Here is a 17,345-nt window from a genome sequence, read left to right as displayed (position 1 = left end):
CCGAAAGGGAGATCGGCCGCGACTGCCAGGACCACCTCCCAATGGGAGGAGAGAGCTGCCGCCTCCGACGGGGACGGACGGGCCGCGGGCGGGGTCTCGCCGCTTGTTGTCGTCCGGTGCCTGAGGAGAGGGTCCGCCGCTCGCTCGCTCGCCCGGCCGCCCGCCCGCCCAAGGGAAACTCCCAGGTCTCGCTCAGCCGCTCGCTGCGTCCCGAGCCGCCGGGGACATGTCGAGGTGGGCGGAGGCCCGGTGGTCCGGCGCCAGGCGGCGGACGGCGGCCGAGGCACACGCGCCCTCCTCGAGCTTTCCCCGGAGACGCCTCCCTTTACAAACGCCCCGAGCCTGAAGGAGCTGTCACGGCGAGGAGGCCCCGCCGGGACCGAGAGCAGGGAGCGCCGGTAAGCCCGCTCCCACCGCCGCCCCCCCATCCCCTGGCGGAGCCCGTGAGGACTACAGCTCCCAGCGTGCATCGCGGTCGGCGCGCGGCGCCCAGAAGCTCCGCGGCCGCGCGGGGCATGCTGGGAGCTGTAGTCCGCCGGGGGGGGCGGCCCGCCGCGCGGGGCATGCCGGGACGGCGCTGCCAGTCCCCGCCCGCCGGGCCCTGTCACCTTCAGGGCCGCGCCGGGGCCTGGCCCCGGGCCTTGCCCCGCCGGAGGCGGCTCTCGTCCCGCCGCCCGAGAGGACGGGCGGCTCCGCGGGGAGGCCGGCTGCTGGTAGCAAGCGCTCTGGCCCCTCGGGGCAGCTCTCCTGGCAGCCGGGCCTGTCTCCGCTTCCCCGTTTGTGCTGCCTGTGCCAGCTCCCCCAAACCCCACTCCTGCTCCTCCTCCTCCCCTTCCCTCCGTCGACAGGGTCCCCTTTGTGCTCCCCGCCAATGCACCTGCCTCCCTGTCAGGTAACACGAGGGTGCTAGGGCTGGGGAGAGCCCTGGGCTGGACCCCTCCGATCATGGGAGGGGGTGGTCGCCTTCATCCTGAAAAGGAGAGAGCTAGTATTGGCAGGTTACTTTGCTTACCCTAAATTACTCACTTCGAGTTTTCCTCCTTCACTGTTGAGTGCTTCAGGTCACCTATTACCTCACCAAGGCGCTGCTTCTGCTGGCTTTTACGTGAGTTGGCTTGCTATGGGTGCTGCTGCCTGGTCCCCAGTGGCACCGAGACACGCCATGAACCCCCTGACACCTGAAGCCCTTTAGATTAAGCTGGTTCAAATCTACAATTAGCCCTATGCAACTTCTAGGATGTTCTCAGTTGTGTTTGCTATGCGCTAAATCTGCTGAGGTGAGGAAGGAAACCAAGCTGTGGTTTCAGGGCCAGGCATCACCTGCCTGGTGTTGAATGGCATAGGCACCGTAGCTGGCAAACCTCTCAATGCCAGTGGGTGTTGCCGTGCCAAAGTGCGGCTGAACACCCCATTTAACACCTTTTGACTGCATCTTGTGTTAACGGTGCTTTTATTCTGCTGCCCAAGTTAGCGTCTCCGCCTGTACTGGGGAGAGAAAATCTATATCCCATAAAATTCCGGCTGTGGATGAAGCAATGCATTGCCTTCTGGTGTCGGAAGCAGGCTGAGCTTTTCCTTGCCAAGGGGCTCATGTTAGTCCTTCCCCACCTCATCGTTGCCAGGTCTTCTGCTCCGCTCCAAAACGGCCTGGCACATTGTCCTAGCTTCCCCCCTAGAGCAAATCTTTGGTGGGAAACCACCAGCAGCTCTGGATTTCATGGTGTCTGTGTCCTTTCTCTGCTGACAGCAGCTTTACGGAGTGCAAGGAGCAGAGCTCACTGCCTTCATGCAGCTCCTGCTTGCTGGGAGCTCTGCCTGCAGAACAAGGGGTTGGGTGCTGGGGCAACTTTCAGCATCCAAGGGACCTGTTGGCTCGTGGTTTCAGAGCAGCAGCTTTGCTTGACCAGTGGGACTGCTCCAGGCTGCTGTTTTGCTGCCAACACTGAAGTTACCCACTGCCTTTTGCATCGCTAAAGAGGTGTTTGAGCACCAGTATCTGCACCAGCGGAGGGAGATGTGCTTGTGGTAGGAGGGTGCCCCAGAAAATGTTCTGCTTTCTACCCCTGGTCCTTGCAGATTGGCATTTTTTTTCCCCAGTTTTCCCTTCTCCATCTTCCCAAGTCTGTTCCCAGTGAGAGGACAGCGTGGGTTTGCCAGCCCTCGTTGGCTTGGGCTGTTCTGATCGGCGGCTCAGGGTTGCAGTAAATGCTGAAGCTGCATGGTGGAGACAGTGTGCACTTTAGTGCTGCTTTGAAGTGCACATCATCAGGTCTAGTCAACAATGGGTAACGTCATGGTAAGAGTATCCCTGGCCCTGCTACAGTGTCAGTGTCGCACTCGTGCAGCAGCATCACGCTCACGCAGCGGTGTCATGGTCACGTAACGGTGTCACAGTCACACAGCATCCCCTTATCACCTGCAGTCCTGAAACCAAAGGGCCAGGAGTCGTTCCTTTTCCGACCCCATCGTGGTGCCCAGGACAGAGGTGGGGACATATCTTGCCTGCATGGCCTGGAAGGGGCTGCTGCTCCTGGAGAGCCCTGGCGTCGCTCCCTGAGAGTCCTGGCATTACTTCCCTGCCTGTTTACAGCTTCTCCTGTTACAGTCCCGCAGAGGCCGAGAGCTGGGGAGGGATCATGGGGCTGGAGGCCGCTTTCCCCCTTCACATCCAGCCATCTGCCCATCCCTGTCCCTCCAGGGCAATGCCGCCCTACATGGAAATAGTAGCTGAAGGCTGCCGTTAACCAGTTAACTGGGGCTGCCGTTAACCAGTCCCAGTGTCGGTCCTGCTCTTGGCGGAGGGCCCTGACAGACCAAAGAGGAGCAGCTCCCTGAGGGGCTGCCCCGCTCCTGCTGCCGGGGACCACCCTGGGGCTTGGTCAGGGTGTCTGTGTCACCCCCAGCCTGCAGCAGAGCGAGTGCTGTGTGCCCTTCCCCAGCTTTGAGGGAGAACAATCCGGCCCAAAAAAAGCTGGTGACCTTCAAAAGAGAGGAGGGGAGCTTGGGAGCTCCCTGGCAGAGTGCACTGCCAAAGCAGTGTGGGCAGAGCTGGTGGGAGGTGATGTGGGCAGAGCCCCCGGCACATGGTGAGTGCCGTGGCTGAGCTCGCTCTTACTTGTGCAGGTGAAGTGGAGCAGCAGTGCAGAGGATGGGATCGGATGGGAGGCATGAGTGCTCATCGGGCCATTGTCACTTTTTTTTTCCCCTGGCCCAGAAGAGGTGTGGGCTTCCTGAGTTTCCCGGTGCACTGCCTCTGCACAGCCTTCTGGGTGTAGAATCGTTTCAGTTGGAAAAACCTTTAAGATGATTGAGTCCAAGGTCCTGCAGGGCTGGCCAAACCACAGCCCTGCTGTGCAACCCAGGCTGCTCCTTCCCCACCTGCGAGGGTCTCTTTCTTTGCAGGATACGCACACTTTGCAGCAGCTGTTGCACAGGGAATCGCTCTGGAAGTCGAGACAATGAAGCTGTTGGAGAACTCAAGTTTCGAAGCAATAAACTCCCAGCTGACAGTGGAGACGGGAGATGCTCACATCATCGGCAGGTGAGCGCTGGTAGAGCCTAGTCCCCAGCCCAGTCAGGAGCCTGGCGGGCATCTGGTCCTGGGACGAGGGCTGTGTGGGGCACGCCTGGCCCCCAAATGGGGTGTGAGGTGTGATGGGACGAGACACGAGGTGTGAGAGCCCAAGCGGTGGTTACAGCCAAAAAGGAGACACACCTTGTACGTATAAAGCCAACTTACTGGTGTAATTGAAATTAATTGGTAATCTTCTTACTCATTCTTAATCAAGGATTGTTATTAGTCTACATTAGTTACTAGAGAGAACAAACGATAATGCCGTCAGGGTACTCCTGTACAGAAAAAGCCTCAGCAATAGTAATAACACAATTTAATTGTAACACGCACATGCGCTTCTTCATTTCAGTCCCTTTTTCTGAGATAATGCTCCCCTCCTGCTGCTCTTAAAGTCAGTGGCTTCATTCTGCTGGGGAGGGTAATGGGTGAGCTGTCAGCATCCATGTCCTTTCCTGGGAAGAAGATAATGTTCACGTTGGTGATTTCTCCTTCCTCGCTGTAGTCCACGTGGTGTCATTTTTATAGGTTTGCTAACACACCTTCGTTCTTCCTTGGTCCACAGCTCTCTGTTACAGCTGAATGTACTCCACGTGGTGCCTTTTTTGTACGTGTAAAACTATTCTTTTGTCCCCTTTGCTGCCCCTAAAACCAGTTTTGTCCCAGCCCAGATCTTAGTTTCTCTAGCTGACCACTGGTGAGCTGCTCCTAGCTTCCTCCTGTGCCAGCCTGTGCCCTGTATCGTACCACAGCTGTCTGTGCTTCTCCACGCCGTGCCTCCCCCGCTCCAGGCTGCCATACACAGAGTTCCTCTATGCCCTTACACCAAGAGCCCTGAATGTCCCGTTTTGCACATAGCAGTTGCCTGTCACTCTGCCTACGGTGGTGGTGACTCCTCACAGACCCAGAATGCGGTAGAAAGCTCAACTGCAGGCACTTGGTCATGTGGAGAAGCACTCCCATGGCCAAATGATGTAAGGGAAAGCTGGAGGCGCCTGGGGGAGGCTCGCGCAGAGCAGGCATGGCAAGCCTCTGCGCCGAGGCCTTGCAGCTCATTACACAGCTCAGCTGCAGAGGTGATGCTGTGTTACAGGGCTATGTGGTGACAGAGGTTCTGGGGGCTCTTGTGCCTGAGGCTGCTGGTCCTGCAGGTTTTCTGGGTGCAAATGCAGACTGGCTGAACATGGTCATTTCTCTTTGCTTTGCTTATGAGGGACGCGGGTGCCGAGGTGGACAGGAAGAGCGATTGATGCCTCATGGTCTGCGGTTGCCACCTCTTTCCCTCAGTTGTTTCAGTGCTCTTCCCATGAGATTGCTGCTTAAATGCTGAGTGGCGTCTCCTCTTAAAATGGAGGATGGGGAATGGTCCACATCTGGTGCTGGTGGGTCTGGTGGCTTTGAGGAGCTTCTTCCTACAGTCCTCGGTCTTCTGTCTGGGTCCTGCTGACCTTCAAGCAGCCTCCTGAGGAACTCCATGGAGGAGCGGTGTTGGGATGATTTAAGGAACTTCCTTGCCGGTCAATGAGCAGCCCAATCAGCTGCAAATCTGGAAGGAGCTTTCTGCTTGAATTGTGGGTGTCATGTCTGGGCAGGTCCTCAGCTGCCCAGCAGTCTGTGGTGTTGTCTTGTCCCCCAGCTTCTGCTGGGCCACCACAGGCTAGGATCAGAAAAGCTGATCGCCTTGGGGGAGACCAGAGTGCTTTTTCATAGTTTGTTGTTAGAATCATGCAATTACAGGATGGGTTGGGTGGGAAGGAACCTTTGAAGATCATGTAGCCCCCTGCCACAGACAGGGACACCTCCCACCAGACCAGGTTGCTCTCAGCCCCGTCCAGCCAGGCCCTGAATGTTTCCAGGGATGGGGCATCGATCCCTGCTCCAGGCAGCCTGTGCCAGCACCTCGCCGCCCTCAGCGTAACAAATTTCTTCCTTGTGTCCACCCTACATCTCCCCCTTTCAGTTATAAGCCGCCCCCCGGTCCTGTCGCCCCAGGCCCTGCTAAAAAGCCCGTCCCCACCTTCCTACAGCCCCTGTAGGCACTGAGTGGCCGCAGCCAGGTCTCCCCACAGCCTCCTCTGCTCCGGGCTGAGCCCCCCCAGCTCTCACAGCCTTTCTCCGCAGCAGAGGGCTTCCAGCCCTCGGACCAGCTCCGTGTCCCTCCCCCGGCCCCGCTCCAGCAGGTCCCTGCCTGGCTTGTGCTGGGGACCCCCGAGCTGGGCGCAGTGCTCCGGGGGGTCTCCCCAGAGCGGAGCAGAGGGGCAGAATCCCCTCCCTCGCCCTGCCAGCCACACCACTCAAGGTGCATCTCAGGAGCTGGTTGGGTTTCTGGGCTGTGAGCGCACGTTGCGGGCTCACATCCCATTTTTCATCTACAATTATTCTTCCATTGGAGCTCTGGGCAATGGGACCACCAGTCAGAAAAACTTTTCAGGTACCTCTGATAGGGTCCTTTGGCCACTCCGCATGCACTGACGCTCAGGAGCTGGCAGTTGTTTCAGCTCAGGGTGACAGTGAGAGCTCCTGCCGGGCCGGCTGCAGGGGAGTTGGTCCTTCGCCAGCTCTGGACCTATTTTTGTTCCTGGCTGAGGGAATCCTTTTTGGGCTTACTGCTGGCATTGGTTTGGCTTGCTGTGCTGAGACAGGACACCACAGCGGTGAGGCACTCTTTCTGCCTTTCTCTTCTGACATTCCCGTGCTAGCAGTGAGGTAAGCTGCAAAGTGGGACTTGTTGGGATGGCTCTGATACCCCTGGAAGAGCAGTTTGGCTCAGCCAGCCTATTCTGTGCCTCCTTGGAATTAAACTGCATCTCCATGTGTGCAAACATACACACATCGTGTAAATAAATGGGTTCATGGCAGCCCTGGTTGCCTTATGCAGAGCTAAGACCGGATGGCATGGCGAAGGTCGCTCCTGGGGACTGGAGATGCTTTCGCCATGCTGGCTGCCTCATCTGAGTGCCTGCCACCAACACGGTGCTGGGCCGGGACCTTTGTGGTGCTGCTGGCCAGGTCCCGCCGCTGCTGGGCTGGCCTCAGGTGCTGTGCTGTGTGTCTCTGCAGGATTGAGAGCTATTCGTGCAAGATGGCTGGCGATGACAAACACATGTTCAAGCAGTTCTGCCAGGAGGGCCAGCCGCATGTCCTGGAGGCCCTGTCGCCTCCTCAGACCACGGGGATCAGCCCCAGCAGGTACCACGGGCTTGGGGGGGTTGCCTGCCACGCTTTGTGCCTCAGGCAGCAGCATGTCTGCGGATGGGGGGGTGGGACACATTGAGGGAATGACCTCAGTGTTGGTAGCTGGCATTGTTTCTGTGGCCCTGGGCTGGAGGCTCTGCTTGTTCATAGAATCATGCAATTGTTTGGGTTGGGAAAGACCTCTACGAATATCGAGTCCAAATGTTAACCCAGCACTGCCAAGCCCAGTGCTAAACCGTGTCCCCAAACACAGCATCTACAGTTTTTAAACACCTCCAGGGATGGTGGCTCCACCACCTCCCTGGGCAGCCTGTTCCAGTGTTGGACGACCCTTTCGGTGAAGGAACTTTTCCCAGTACCCAATCTAAACCTCCCCTGGCACGACTTGAGGTCGTTTCCTCTTGTCTTGTAGCTTGTTACTTGGGAGAAGAAACTGACTCCACTTCGTTACAGCCCCCTGTCAGGTAGTTGTAGGGAGCGATCAGGTCCCCCCAAGCCTCCTCTTCTCCAGGCTGAGCACCCTCGGTTCCCCCAGATGCCCGTCATCAGACTCATGCTCCAGCCCCTTCACCAGCTCCGTTGCCCATCTCTGGACACGCTCCAGCCCCTCTACATCCCCCTTGGAGTCAGGGGCCCAAGACTGAACCCAGGATTCGAGGTGCGGCCCCACCAGCACCGAGTACAGGGGGGCGATCGCTGCCTGGTCCTGCTGGCCACGCTGTTTCTGATACAGGCTAAGATGCGGTTGGCCTCCTTGGCCACCTGGGCAACTGCCGGCTCGTGTTCTGTGTTGGCCCAGGCTGTGCTGATGATGCCGCTAACCCTGCCGTTCTGCCTCTCAGGCTCAGTAAAAGTCAGAGTGGCGATGAGGAGGGACCCCTGAGCGACAAGTGCAGCCGCAAGACCCTCTTCTACCTGATAGCGACGCTCAACGAGTCCTTCCGCCCTGACTATGACTTCAGCGCTGCCAAGAGCCACGAGTTCAGCCGGGAGCCAAGCCTCAACTGGGTACGTGAGCAAAGCGCCCTGCGTCAGGACAGGTTCCCCTCGCCGGGGAGGCCTGCTGTGCTACCTGCCTTTGTCCTGGGAGAGAGGGCAACGTGGAGCTGGAGGGGGAGTGTCCAGTTCTCCAGGGAGCCCCATGGTGCTGCTGTGATGCTGGGTAACTGCTCTCAGGGCATACCTTGCTTCCTCCTCCAGCAGTAGGATGAGGCAGTCCTCATCCTTCCCAGGAAGAGGTTTTTCAACAGCTGTCCTGGGGTGTTTTCCTTTAGCAGACTTGCTCTTTGCTCTCCTTTGGGAACAGCCTCTTGTGAGCAGGGTTTTCCATGCCAGCCTGGGTTAGGCTGCTCTTTTCTGGGGCAGGTATTTGGAGGAAGGAAGGGTGAGGGAAGTGTCGGTGAGTCCTTCCTGCAGAGGACTTCCCAGCCTGCTGCCTGGTGCTTTTGAGGAAGCCCCACACTTTGCTGGGAGAGACTTGAGCTACGTGTGTCCCAGAGATCCTCTGATGGATTTTCCCTCTCCAGCCTTGTTTGCTTCCCTGCTGCCTGTCTCCTTGCTTCCACCTCAGGGCCCTGAATCTAGCACGGCAGTGCCTGGCCATCCTGCTTCTCCCCTTCCATGGTTTGTTGTCAGGCTCCGGTGTCTCCTCTTGCTGGAGGAGGGACAGGAAGGATGAGCTGTGTGGAGCACAGGAGGGAGGTGGTGGAGAGGAGAGCAGGCAGCAACTCCTCTGCTCCTCTTATGGGGTCCTGCTTGGCCTCTCTAGGTGGTGAACGCTGTCAACTGCAGCCTCTTCTCTGCGGTTCGGGAAGATTTCAATGCCCTGAAGCCACACCTGTGGGATGCTGTCGACGAGGAGATCTGTCTTTCGGAGTGTGACATCTACAGGTAACGGGGCAAGCACTCACCCCTGGATCTGGGTCCTGGCCCCTTCCATGTGTGCTATGGCCTGCAGAGAAAGGGTTCTTTTTCAATAAAAGGTTATGGTTTTGTGTGCCCACCTGTATGTGTGTGTGAGAACCAACTGCTGGAGGAGGGCGGTGGTATCTCCTCACCGGAGCCCACCAGCTCCCAGCCAGTGGGTGGAGGGGGAATGGCTGCTGCTGTCCCCTCCCACGCAGAACATACCATAGCCATGAAAATCTGCGCCTCAGGCAGCAGCTTCGCTGGCTGGGTCTCACCCTCCTTCCAAAGCCAGCCCCGGGGGCCCAGGGTGGTTCCTGCCACCCATGCAGGCTGGCCAGCTGCTGCTGCCTGGCTCTGAGGACACTGACTCACTCCCACCTGCTCTCTGCCCACTGGGGCAGCTCCGAGCTCACCCCGTCTCCCCCTTTCCTCCCTCCAGTGTGCAGCTGGGGTGAGAACCAGGCTGGCACTGGGCGCAGAGTCTGGCACAGTGTTTCTCATGCCTCTGCTTGCTGTTGCAGCTACAACCCCGATCTGGATTCGGACCCCTTTGGAGAGGATGGCAGCCTCTGGTCCTTCAACTACTTCTTTTACAACAAAAGACTGAAGAGGATTGTCTTTTTCACCTGTCGTTCCATCAGGTCAGGCCATGTGACATCTCTGAAGTCACCTTAAAAAAGGAATTGTCTTGCCTGTTGGTAAGCAGTGTCACTGCCAGGGAGGAACCGCTGGCACCGAGCTGGGCACATTGGGAACTGCTGTTCCGGTGCTGCCCTGGCACCAGTGCCGGCGTGCGGGGTTGGCCAGGGTGAACGGAGCTCAACCAGAGCCCAGTTCCCTCCATCCTCCCCCGCTACGTATCACCAAAGAGCAAGTCAGTGGGAGCCATGGTCCCTCGAAATGGGTGGCCTTCACCTGGCTGCTGTTCAGAGGGGCAAGTAAGGGGGGGAGGAACCCCTCGAGGGGCACTGCCTGCAGCCAGCCCCTCTTTCCCGTGGGCTCGATTTGGATGCAGAGGGGGCTCTGGGCAGGGATATAAGCCCGCTGGAGAGAGGAGTGGGATCTCCCTTGTGGATGCACTGACGCGGAGGGGTGCCAGCTGGGCACTTACGTTGTGCTGCCCTTTTCCCTTTAGTGGGTATGCATACACGCGCTCGGAAGCTGGCAATGAGCTGGACATGGATCTTGGTGAAGGGGACACGGAGAACAGGGACGCTGGCGACACCGAGAGCGGCAGCATCGAGGAGGACAGGTGTGTGAGCTTGGCGCTTCGGCTTGGCATGGTGTGCTGGCTCCCACTCCAAGGGGAGAGAGGCTCCGGTTCACGGGCCCGGCCCTCTGGGCCTGAAGTCTGCTCCGCTGCCTCAGGAGCCTGGCTGAGAGCTCAGCGGGGCCAAGCTGCTCTCAGGTGGAGCAGCAGTGCTGCTCCTGCTGTGCCTCCCGCTCTTGCTCTGCCTCCCCCTGCCTCAGCATGGCCATGGAACAGTAACACCTGTGTGTTCGGTTACAGGTTGCAAGTTATTTGCATGTGAGTTTCCAGAACCGCTCCCAGGTGCCTGGCAGCCCTGCCGAACCGCCCTTCTGCCTGCGTCCCATGGACAGGGCAGCCCTGAGCTCCCGAACTGCCCTTGCCCAGCAGCTGCAGCGTCGCTCTGCCCAACACATACACTGGAGTACCCCAGGCATCTTGGAGCATGACAGACTGAAAGCAGCTGCGGCGTCCTGGCTGAAGATACGTCCCCTCGCTCTGGTGCTGCCGGCCAACCTCCCCTTTCCCCTTGCTCGCGGCTGCTGCGGCACGAGCCGGGGCTTGCCGGACAGCTGTGTGGGAGCTCCAAGAAGCTTTGCTGCACTTTATTGCTGATCTCGTTGGCTGCACTGACCTGCAAACTCCTCGTGGCGCTGAAGCTGGGCTGGATTTCCCTCAAGCACTTTTCCATACTGGTTGTGACCCAGCAAACGCCGTCCGTCCACAGCACCAGCAGCAGCAGAGGGACACCTCTGCTCAGCCTCCTCCAGAAGCAGTGTTGTTAAACTCCCCACAAACTGTCCTCGGTTCCTTCCCCGGGGAAGAGTCCATTTGTTTCAAAGAGGTTTGCTTTGCTCTTGCCCTCCCCCTGTGATTTTTCTCTGATGTTTTGGTTTGGTTGATTGGTTGTTTTTTTATCTTTGCTGGGTGGTGCCAGCGCCCTGCACTGCTCCTGTGCAGGGGTCTCCCACCAAGCAGCCTGGCGGGTGAATGCCAGACCAGGCACCTCAGCCTGCACCTCCCATGATTTTCTTTGGGGTTTTGGTTTTTTTAAACCACACCTGACTTTTGGTAGTGCGGAGGCCAGAGCATGACGGGGCAGCAGCCACTGCGCTGGGGCCCAGCTCAGCCCTTGCTGGGGGCTGCGGTATCTGGTTTTGTGTTGGGGGTGAGCTCAGGCCGTGGCGGGAGCCGGGTGCTGCCGCTCCCACCCGCCCTCCAGTTCAGCCCCATGTCCCCGCGTTCTCTCTGTCCCCCTCATCCTGCTGCTGTGGGGGTCAGCCCCCTGCTCTGCCCAGGCACCTGGAGTTTTGGGGGACGCAGTTCCCCCCGCTCTGTATTTCGGCAGGTGCCAGGGCAGGGCAGGGAGAGCTCAGCTGAGCACGCACAAACAAGGGGCAGTGACTGCCGCAGCATCTGAGCTGCCTCAAAACACATCCCACCCCCCAAGAGGAGCCTGCATGGGGCAGTGCCGCTGCCACAGGTTCTCACCCCACCTGTGGCTGCCTGTGCAACCCCTGCCCCTCTGTCTGGGTGTGCCTTGGGGGGGATCCCCCTCCTCCCTCCCACTGGGGGCCGAGCAGCTTAGAAGAGGCTGGCTGGGGAGGGGGAGTGGGTGCCCCAAAGCTGGAGGGCTTTGCTGGGGGGGGGGTGTCTGCCGTGTCCCTGCCCTGGCCTGGGTGGGAGGTAGGAGGCTCCAGCTGCCGGCAGAGCAAGGCAGGGCCTTGGGGTGCAGAGGGTGGGCAGGCAGACAGACAGAGAGGTACCCCCACTCCTTCCGCTGGTGCCAAGCACACAGAGCTGGGTGCCAGCAGCAGCATGGTGTTACTGATGGCGGCTCTCCCTGGCTCCTCCCTTGCTGTAACTCCTCCAAAGCTTGCTTTTAAGTTGGGAGTTTATTTCCTTGTTGCTTGTCAGGACGGACCTGAGCCCTAGACCCCGCTGCCACCTGGCAAGGGGTTTGGCCCAGTCCTCTCTCTGCTGTCATTCGCCCCTCTACTAGCGTGCCGCTGTGGCTGCCTGCCCCATTTGCCCCCTGTCAGGGAACTTGGACTTCACAGCATAGCAATGTATCATTACACCAATAAAGTTTTTCTGTCATTCGCCACCACTTCCTTCGGGGACCCTGCGTGGGGGGAGCCTGTCCTGCTGCGGCCATTGGGGATGGCATCAGGCTGCAGGAAGTATTAGGGGGATGGGGTATGACCTGGGCTCCAGCCTGGCACTGAGCAGCCCCCACAGGGACACAGGCACAGAACTGGGGGTATGCTGTGCCCAGCACGCCACTGCGCAGGCGCCAGGGGCTCCCAGGGCTCTCAGTCTCCCCCAGGTCGCCACTGCCTCTCTCTGGGGATGCTGCTGGCCCTTCATCTTGCGGGTGTTGCACAGGGAGTGCCCAGAGCCCCCCAGGACCTGTCTGAGGCTGTGACCACAGCTGCTTGGCGTGCCACGTGTCCCCTATTGCCCCAGCCAGCTGCCTGCCCTGGCCGTTGTGGCCCTGGAGCCGGGAGGGTCTCTGGGACAGCCTGAGTTGCATCCCTGGTGTAGCTGCTGGCCCTGCCTGGCTCCGTGGCACCACGGAGCTCCCTGCCTCCATGTGCCTGCTGGTGGGTGCTGGGCATGGGCCGGCCGGGGCACTTCCAGCATCTCCAGCTGTTCAGTGCTGAACCACCGGTGGGTCCTGCCCCACCCTCCCGATGCCCCCACAGCTTCTGGTGCTTCTGCTCAGTGCTGGCTGGGCACTGCCTGCCCTTAACAGGCAGACTCGTTGTGTTCCTTCATTAATTAAAGTATTAAATACCACTGGTTGGACCGGCTGTGGCGGCACCAGCAGCATTGTGCTGGCTCTCAGGCACCATTAGGAAGGCACTGCCTAACCAAGCCCGCGGTGATGGCAGCAGAAACGGTGTTTTCCCTCCCTGGGAAGCGTGTCTGTCCCTCACCGCCCATCCCATCGAGCCCAAAAGGAGCAGCTGGGAGCCCACCAGCCTCCACTGGCACTGAGGAGGGGGCTTTACTCCCAAGAGAGCAACGGTGCAGCTCTGCCCACCTGTTCCTGGCACAGAAACCCTGTGGCTGAACCAGGGCAGGCTCTGCCATGCCAGGGCTCGTGCCGCGGGCTCTGTGCGGTGCAGAGCATTGTCAGCCCTGGCCGCAGGACCCCCCTGCCCTCTCAATGCGGCCGTGCAGCAGAGCGCATCCCCCAAGCACAGCCTGGGAAGGACCGCAGAGCTGGAGGGGCTCAGCGCATCTCTGAGCCATCACTTGGCTACTCGTGACCTGGTGTGGACCAGGGAGGTCCTGTCCCACTGGTGTGGCAGATGGGTTTGGTTTTTTTTTTCTAGAAACGCCTATTTCTTTCAGTGCTCCTTCAGGGTGTCCTTCCCCCTCTGCCTTCTCCCAAGCAGCAGCAGCAGCAGGCTCCCTCTGACTGTTCAGTCTCTCTTCACTTCCAGTTACTACTTTATCCTCTGTCTTATGGCTTTATCCTCTCTTGAATCAGGTTTGGGGCGTTTTGGGTCTTCACTTGCTGGACATTTTGTAGGTTTTGGCTGAGCTGCCTTCATTTCAAAGGATATCTTTAAGCCAGAGTTCATGGTGGTGTTCCCAGTTGATGCTGTGTCCAGAAATCCCGGCTCTGTGGTGCATGGCACACTGGGAACGCTGGGACTGGAGCAGCTGGCCAGAGACAGGCTGGTGCCGTCGGATGTCAGAGACCTCCAACCTGAAACATCAATATTTTTGGTATTAACCAGCCTCTGGCAAGATTTTTCCCCACAACTGCCATGTCTTTGCTGCCTCCATCCGAGGAGGAACTGAGGCGACCATTACTCTGGGGTGTGAGGCTTGTGCCGTGGGCTCGCCCTATGTGGAGAGGAAGGCTGGTGTTTAACCTCTCATTAAAGCGGGACACTAACGAGCTGTTAGCGGGCAGGCAGAGGCTGGTTGCTGGTGCATCACTCAGGCTGTGGTTCAGGAAGCGCCGGAGCTTCGGGTACCCAGGGGATGTTCAATGCAGCCCTGTAGTGCAAACCCTTCACATCTCGCGCCGGCAGTGCAAGTGTCGAAGCGGCAGAGCCACCTGGAAGCAGAGCAGAAATCTGGCTTTGGAAGGTCATAGCTAGTGAAGCACAGCTGCTCTAATGAGCACAGGGAGCTCCGGGATGCCCCAAAGCCTGGGCACAGCCTGGGACAGGGCCGGTGCAGGATGCAGGGGGCAGCTGAGGCGGCTGCATCCACATCAGGGCTCTGCCCGAGTGCCACTTGTGTGTACAGCCATCATTCCCAGCAGCGACTTCATCGTCTGCCCCAGGGACAGCGTTCCTTCATTGCCAGAGACTTGCCTGCACCGGCATCCTTCAGCAGCTCTCAGCACACCGGCATGGCACGGGCGATTTGGGGCTGGGGGCTCCTCCCAGCCCTCAGTGGTGTGGGTTTGGGTTTAGCAGAGCTCCAGCACAGCTCCAGCAAGCCCAGGACCCAGCTCAAGGCCAAGAGGGATGGATGTGGAGGCAGTGGGCAGGAGCAGCCCAGGCTCCAGCAAACCTGGCACGAGGGGATCGGTGCGTGGCTGGCACCATTCAAACCCACCTCCCTGCTACCCAGAGAAACATTTCCCAGAGCAGGACACATTGCCGAATTACTTCATTCTGGGACCCTGGGGATCAGCAAGTCCCTGACGAGTGGGGGCTTCCACAGGGATGCCGGGGCCGCTGGCCTGCAATCCTGCCTGGTTTCCTTGTCCCCCGGGTTTCCCTCTGGTGTGAGCAGCTGTCAGGGCGACCTGGTAAACCCACCGCAGCAATGGGCGTCCCATCAGGCAGGGCCCCCGTCGTGTGGCTGGCAAGCTGGGCTCTGGGTGGCCCCAGGGCAGGGGCTGCAGCTCTGCCCGTCCCCCCGAGGGGTGTGGGAGGGGAGCAGGAGCCCCCAGTGGTCCCACTGCTCCTCCAGACAAAGGTAGGAGCCAGGGCTGGGGCTGGACCTCCCTGCTGGATCGCTGGTTCCAGCAGGGCTTGTGGGTGGTGAACATCTCCTGGAGGGTTGGCAGGCAGTAGGCTTCTCCTGTGGGGCTGGTGAGCAGTGGGCTTCTCCTGGGGGGCGGTGGGCTTCTCCTGGGGGACTGGTATGCTTGTCCTGGAGAGCTGGTGGGCTTCTAGGGGGCTTGGGGGAGGCGGCATTTTCCTGGGGTGTTGGCAGGCAGTGGACTTCTCCTGAGGGGCTGGTGGGTAGTGGGCTTTTCCTGGGGGTCTCTGTGCATCACAGGCTGTTCACACGTGTGTGCTCAGCTCTCTCCAGAGATGCGCAGTGGTTCACGCACTGACCATGTCCTGCTGCCGGTATGGCACGGCACAGCACAGTGCAGCAGTGGGGGGTGAGGGGCTTTGCACCAGTACCAGGGCTGTCAGAGCCAAGACCCCCGGTGCCAATGCACATGCTGCCTGGCCTGCCCGGCTGCAGGCAGCTGAGGGGTCTGGAGAAGGACGGACCCTGCCAGATCTTACCCTGGCAGCCGTGTGCACTTTGCCGGTGCCTGGGGGAGGCATGTCCCTCTCCACCACCGACAGCCACTTGGAAAAGCAGCCAGGGCTGCTCCTGCTGCCCTGACTCCCTTATTTAAGGCTCTTCCAGCGTGGTTTTGATGCTAAAAGAACCCTTTTATTCATAATAAAGCATCCAGCAGTGAAGGCTCTTTCCTTGCTGGCACCTCCTGACAGCCAGGCTCTGGTTGGCAACACCAGTGGATCAGGCAGTGGCTGCAGACCCCAATTTTGCCATACGCTTGAATCTTGAGGTATTTAGGCGATGACTGGGATGCCGGAATGCTTTGGAGGTGAGCTGGCTCCCCCCAGGCCCCTCCAGCAGCAGCTTTTCCATGTCCTGTGAGCCCCAACGTTATTGTCGAGGCTGCTGCGTTGGCGATGGGGATGGTTTGTGGTTGGTGTGCCGGCTCCCAGTGGAGCCACTCTCCAGGTACCGGTGGTGTGGGCAGTGCCTGTCTTCGGGGGGGGATGCCAAACCCCTGTGTGGAAGGGATGCCACCAGCCGAGGTGACAATGCAGCCAGGATGAGCGGCCCTTAAAGTGAGGAGGGAGCAAATTAATACTGCCAGTGTTCATAAACATGGTCAGCCTCACTAAAAGATCTTTGAGGAAGAAAAAGATGAGAACGGTGGTTTAATCAGTGGGACTTCCACAAGAAGTGGAATAATCAGAGCCACTTGCCACACGAGGCTGTGTTGGGCCCTGGGGCGTGGGGCTGAGGTGCCGTACCTGCTGCCAGTCCCCAGCAAGGCTGAGGTGCTGAGGCGGGCCACGATGTGTGCCTCCAGGATCTCCATGGCCTCATCCACGATCATCATCTGGGGCTGGAGGGTCTGCAGCAGTTTGCAGTACTTGGCAGCCCCTGGCACCAGGGACGAGCCACGGCAGGGTCCACCCAGCATCCCGTGGGACCTCCCCAGCTCCTCTGCCCCGGGCTCCTTGCCCGCCTCCCTCCACCCCTTTGGGAGTGGGCACCAGCTCCACCAGCACCGGTGATGGCATCAGCAACACCACAGCACTGGTACTGGCACTGGCTCCAGTGTTGGCACCACCACTGGCACAGGAAGTAGCACTGGTGCCAGAAATTGCACCGGCACAGATATCGGCACCACCACTGGCACCACCAATGGAACCAGCACTGCCAGCACCAGCTGCAGCATGGTGCTGTCACCCGTGGTCATCATCCTGATGATGTGGCTCTGAGGATGCACAGGTTCTCCTGGAGCTGGTGCTGGGCCACGCTCTGCTCCTACCCCTGCCCCACCAATGCCTCCTCCAGCGCCGTGCCACCGGCATGGGACAGGGTCACTGTGGGGGGCAGCTCAGGGTCGCCAGCATGCTGGGACGGGGACCCTGCTCTTGTGCTGGGGTGCTGTGTCAATGGCCTCTCCCAGCTGGGGACCCGCCACAGGTGGTGAGACATGTGGAGCTGCCACCGGCTGCTGAACCAGAGCTGCCAGAGGCCCGAGTGGGCAGGGGGCCATGGCATCGCTGTCCCGCAGCTGGTGGGCCAGTTGGGCGACCGGCAGACTGGGGACAGACAGAGGGACAGATGGCCCTGGGGGCGTGGGGGTGTCGTCCCCCCAACCCCCCCATGGACACCCGTGTCCTTCCGCACTGCCCTCCCACGGACACCCGTGTCCTCCCCCACCGCCCTCCCAAGGGACACCCGTGTCCTTCCTCACCGCCCTCCCAGGGGCACGCGTGTCCCTCCGCGCTGGCATTAGGACCCCGAGGCGCCCCAGGCCCAGGGGGCGGAGCCCAGCCGGGCTCTCCGGCCGGGCCTCCATTCCCAGAAGACCTTTCTCCGGAGGGCCCTCCCCCTGTGGCGGCTACTCCGTAGCTGATTGGCATAGCGGCGGCACGTCCGCACCCACCCAGC

At 59.9% G+C, this 17,345-nt stretch overlaps 1 protein-coding gene and 1 long non-coding RNA gene across 2 annotated transcripts; one reads left to right on the top strand and one right to left on the bottom strand.

Moving 5' to 3' along the window:
- Window positions 1-118: 118 nt before the first annotated feature.
- MAF1 (MAF1 homolog, negative regulator of RNA polymerase III) lies at window positions 119-12,023 on the top strand. The gene is made up of 8 exons (XM_055703919.1): window positions 119-398; window positions 3,403-3,541; window positions 6,632-6,760; window positions 7,609-7,774; window positions 8,535-8,656; window positions 9,196-9,315; window positions 9,810-9,926; window positions 10,185-12,023. Exons 2-8 carry the CDS (start codon window positions 3,459-3,461, stop codon window positions 10,204-10,206), a joined length of 759 nt encoding a protein of 252 aa, XP_055559894.1. The 5' UTR covers window positions 119-398; window positions 3,403-3,458; the 3' UTR covers window positions 10,207-12,023.
- Window positions 12,024-12,145: 122 nt separating this feature from the next.
- Window positions 12,146-17,246, bottom strand: LOC129735534 (uncharacterized). Its single transcript, XR_008731224.1, has 3 exons — window positions 17,149-17,246; window positions 16,193-16,993; window positions 12,146-15,997 (listed from the first exon to the last, which is right to left on the bottom strand). It is a non-coding gene; the product is annotated as an uncharacterized LOC129735534 (long non-coding RNA).
- Between the last annotated feature and the right edge of the window lie 99 nt (window positions 17,247-17,345).

This window comes from Falco cherrug, chromosome 3, assembly GCF_023634085.1.
Source record: "Falco cherrug isolate bFalChe1 chromosome 3, bFalChe1.pri, whole genome shotgun sequence".
In the NCBI taxonomy this organism is placed as follows: domain Eukaryota; kingdom Metazoa; phylum Chordata; class Aves; order Falconiformes; family Falconidae; genus Falco; species Falco cherrug.
Note: the sequence above shows the minus strand (reverse complement) of the source record. Positions and strands in the feature narration are given on the sequence as shown.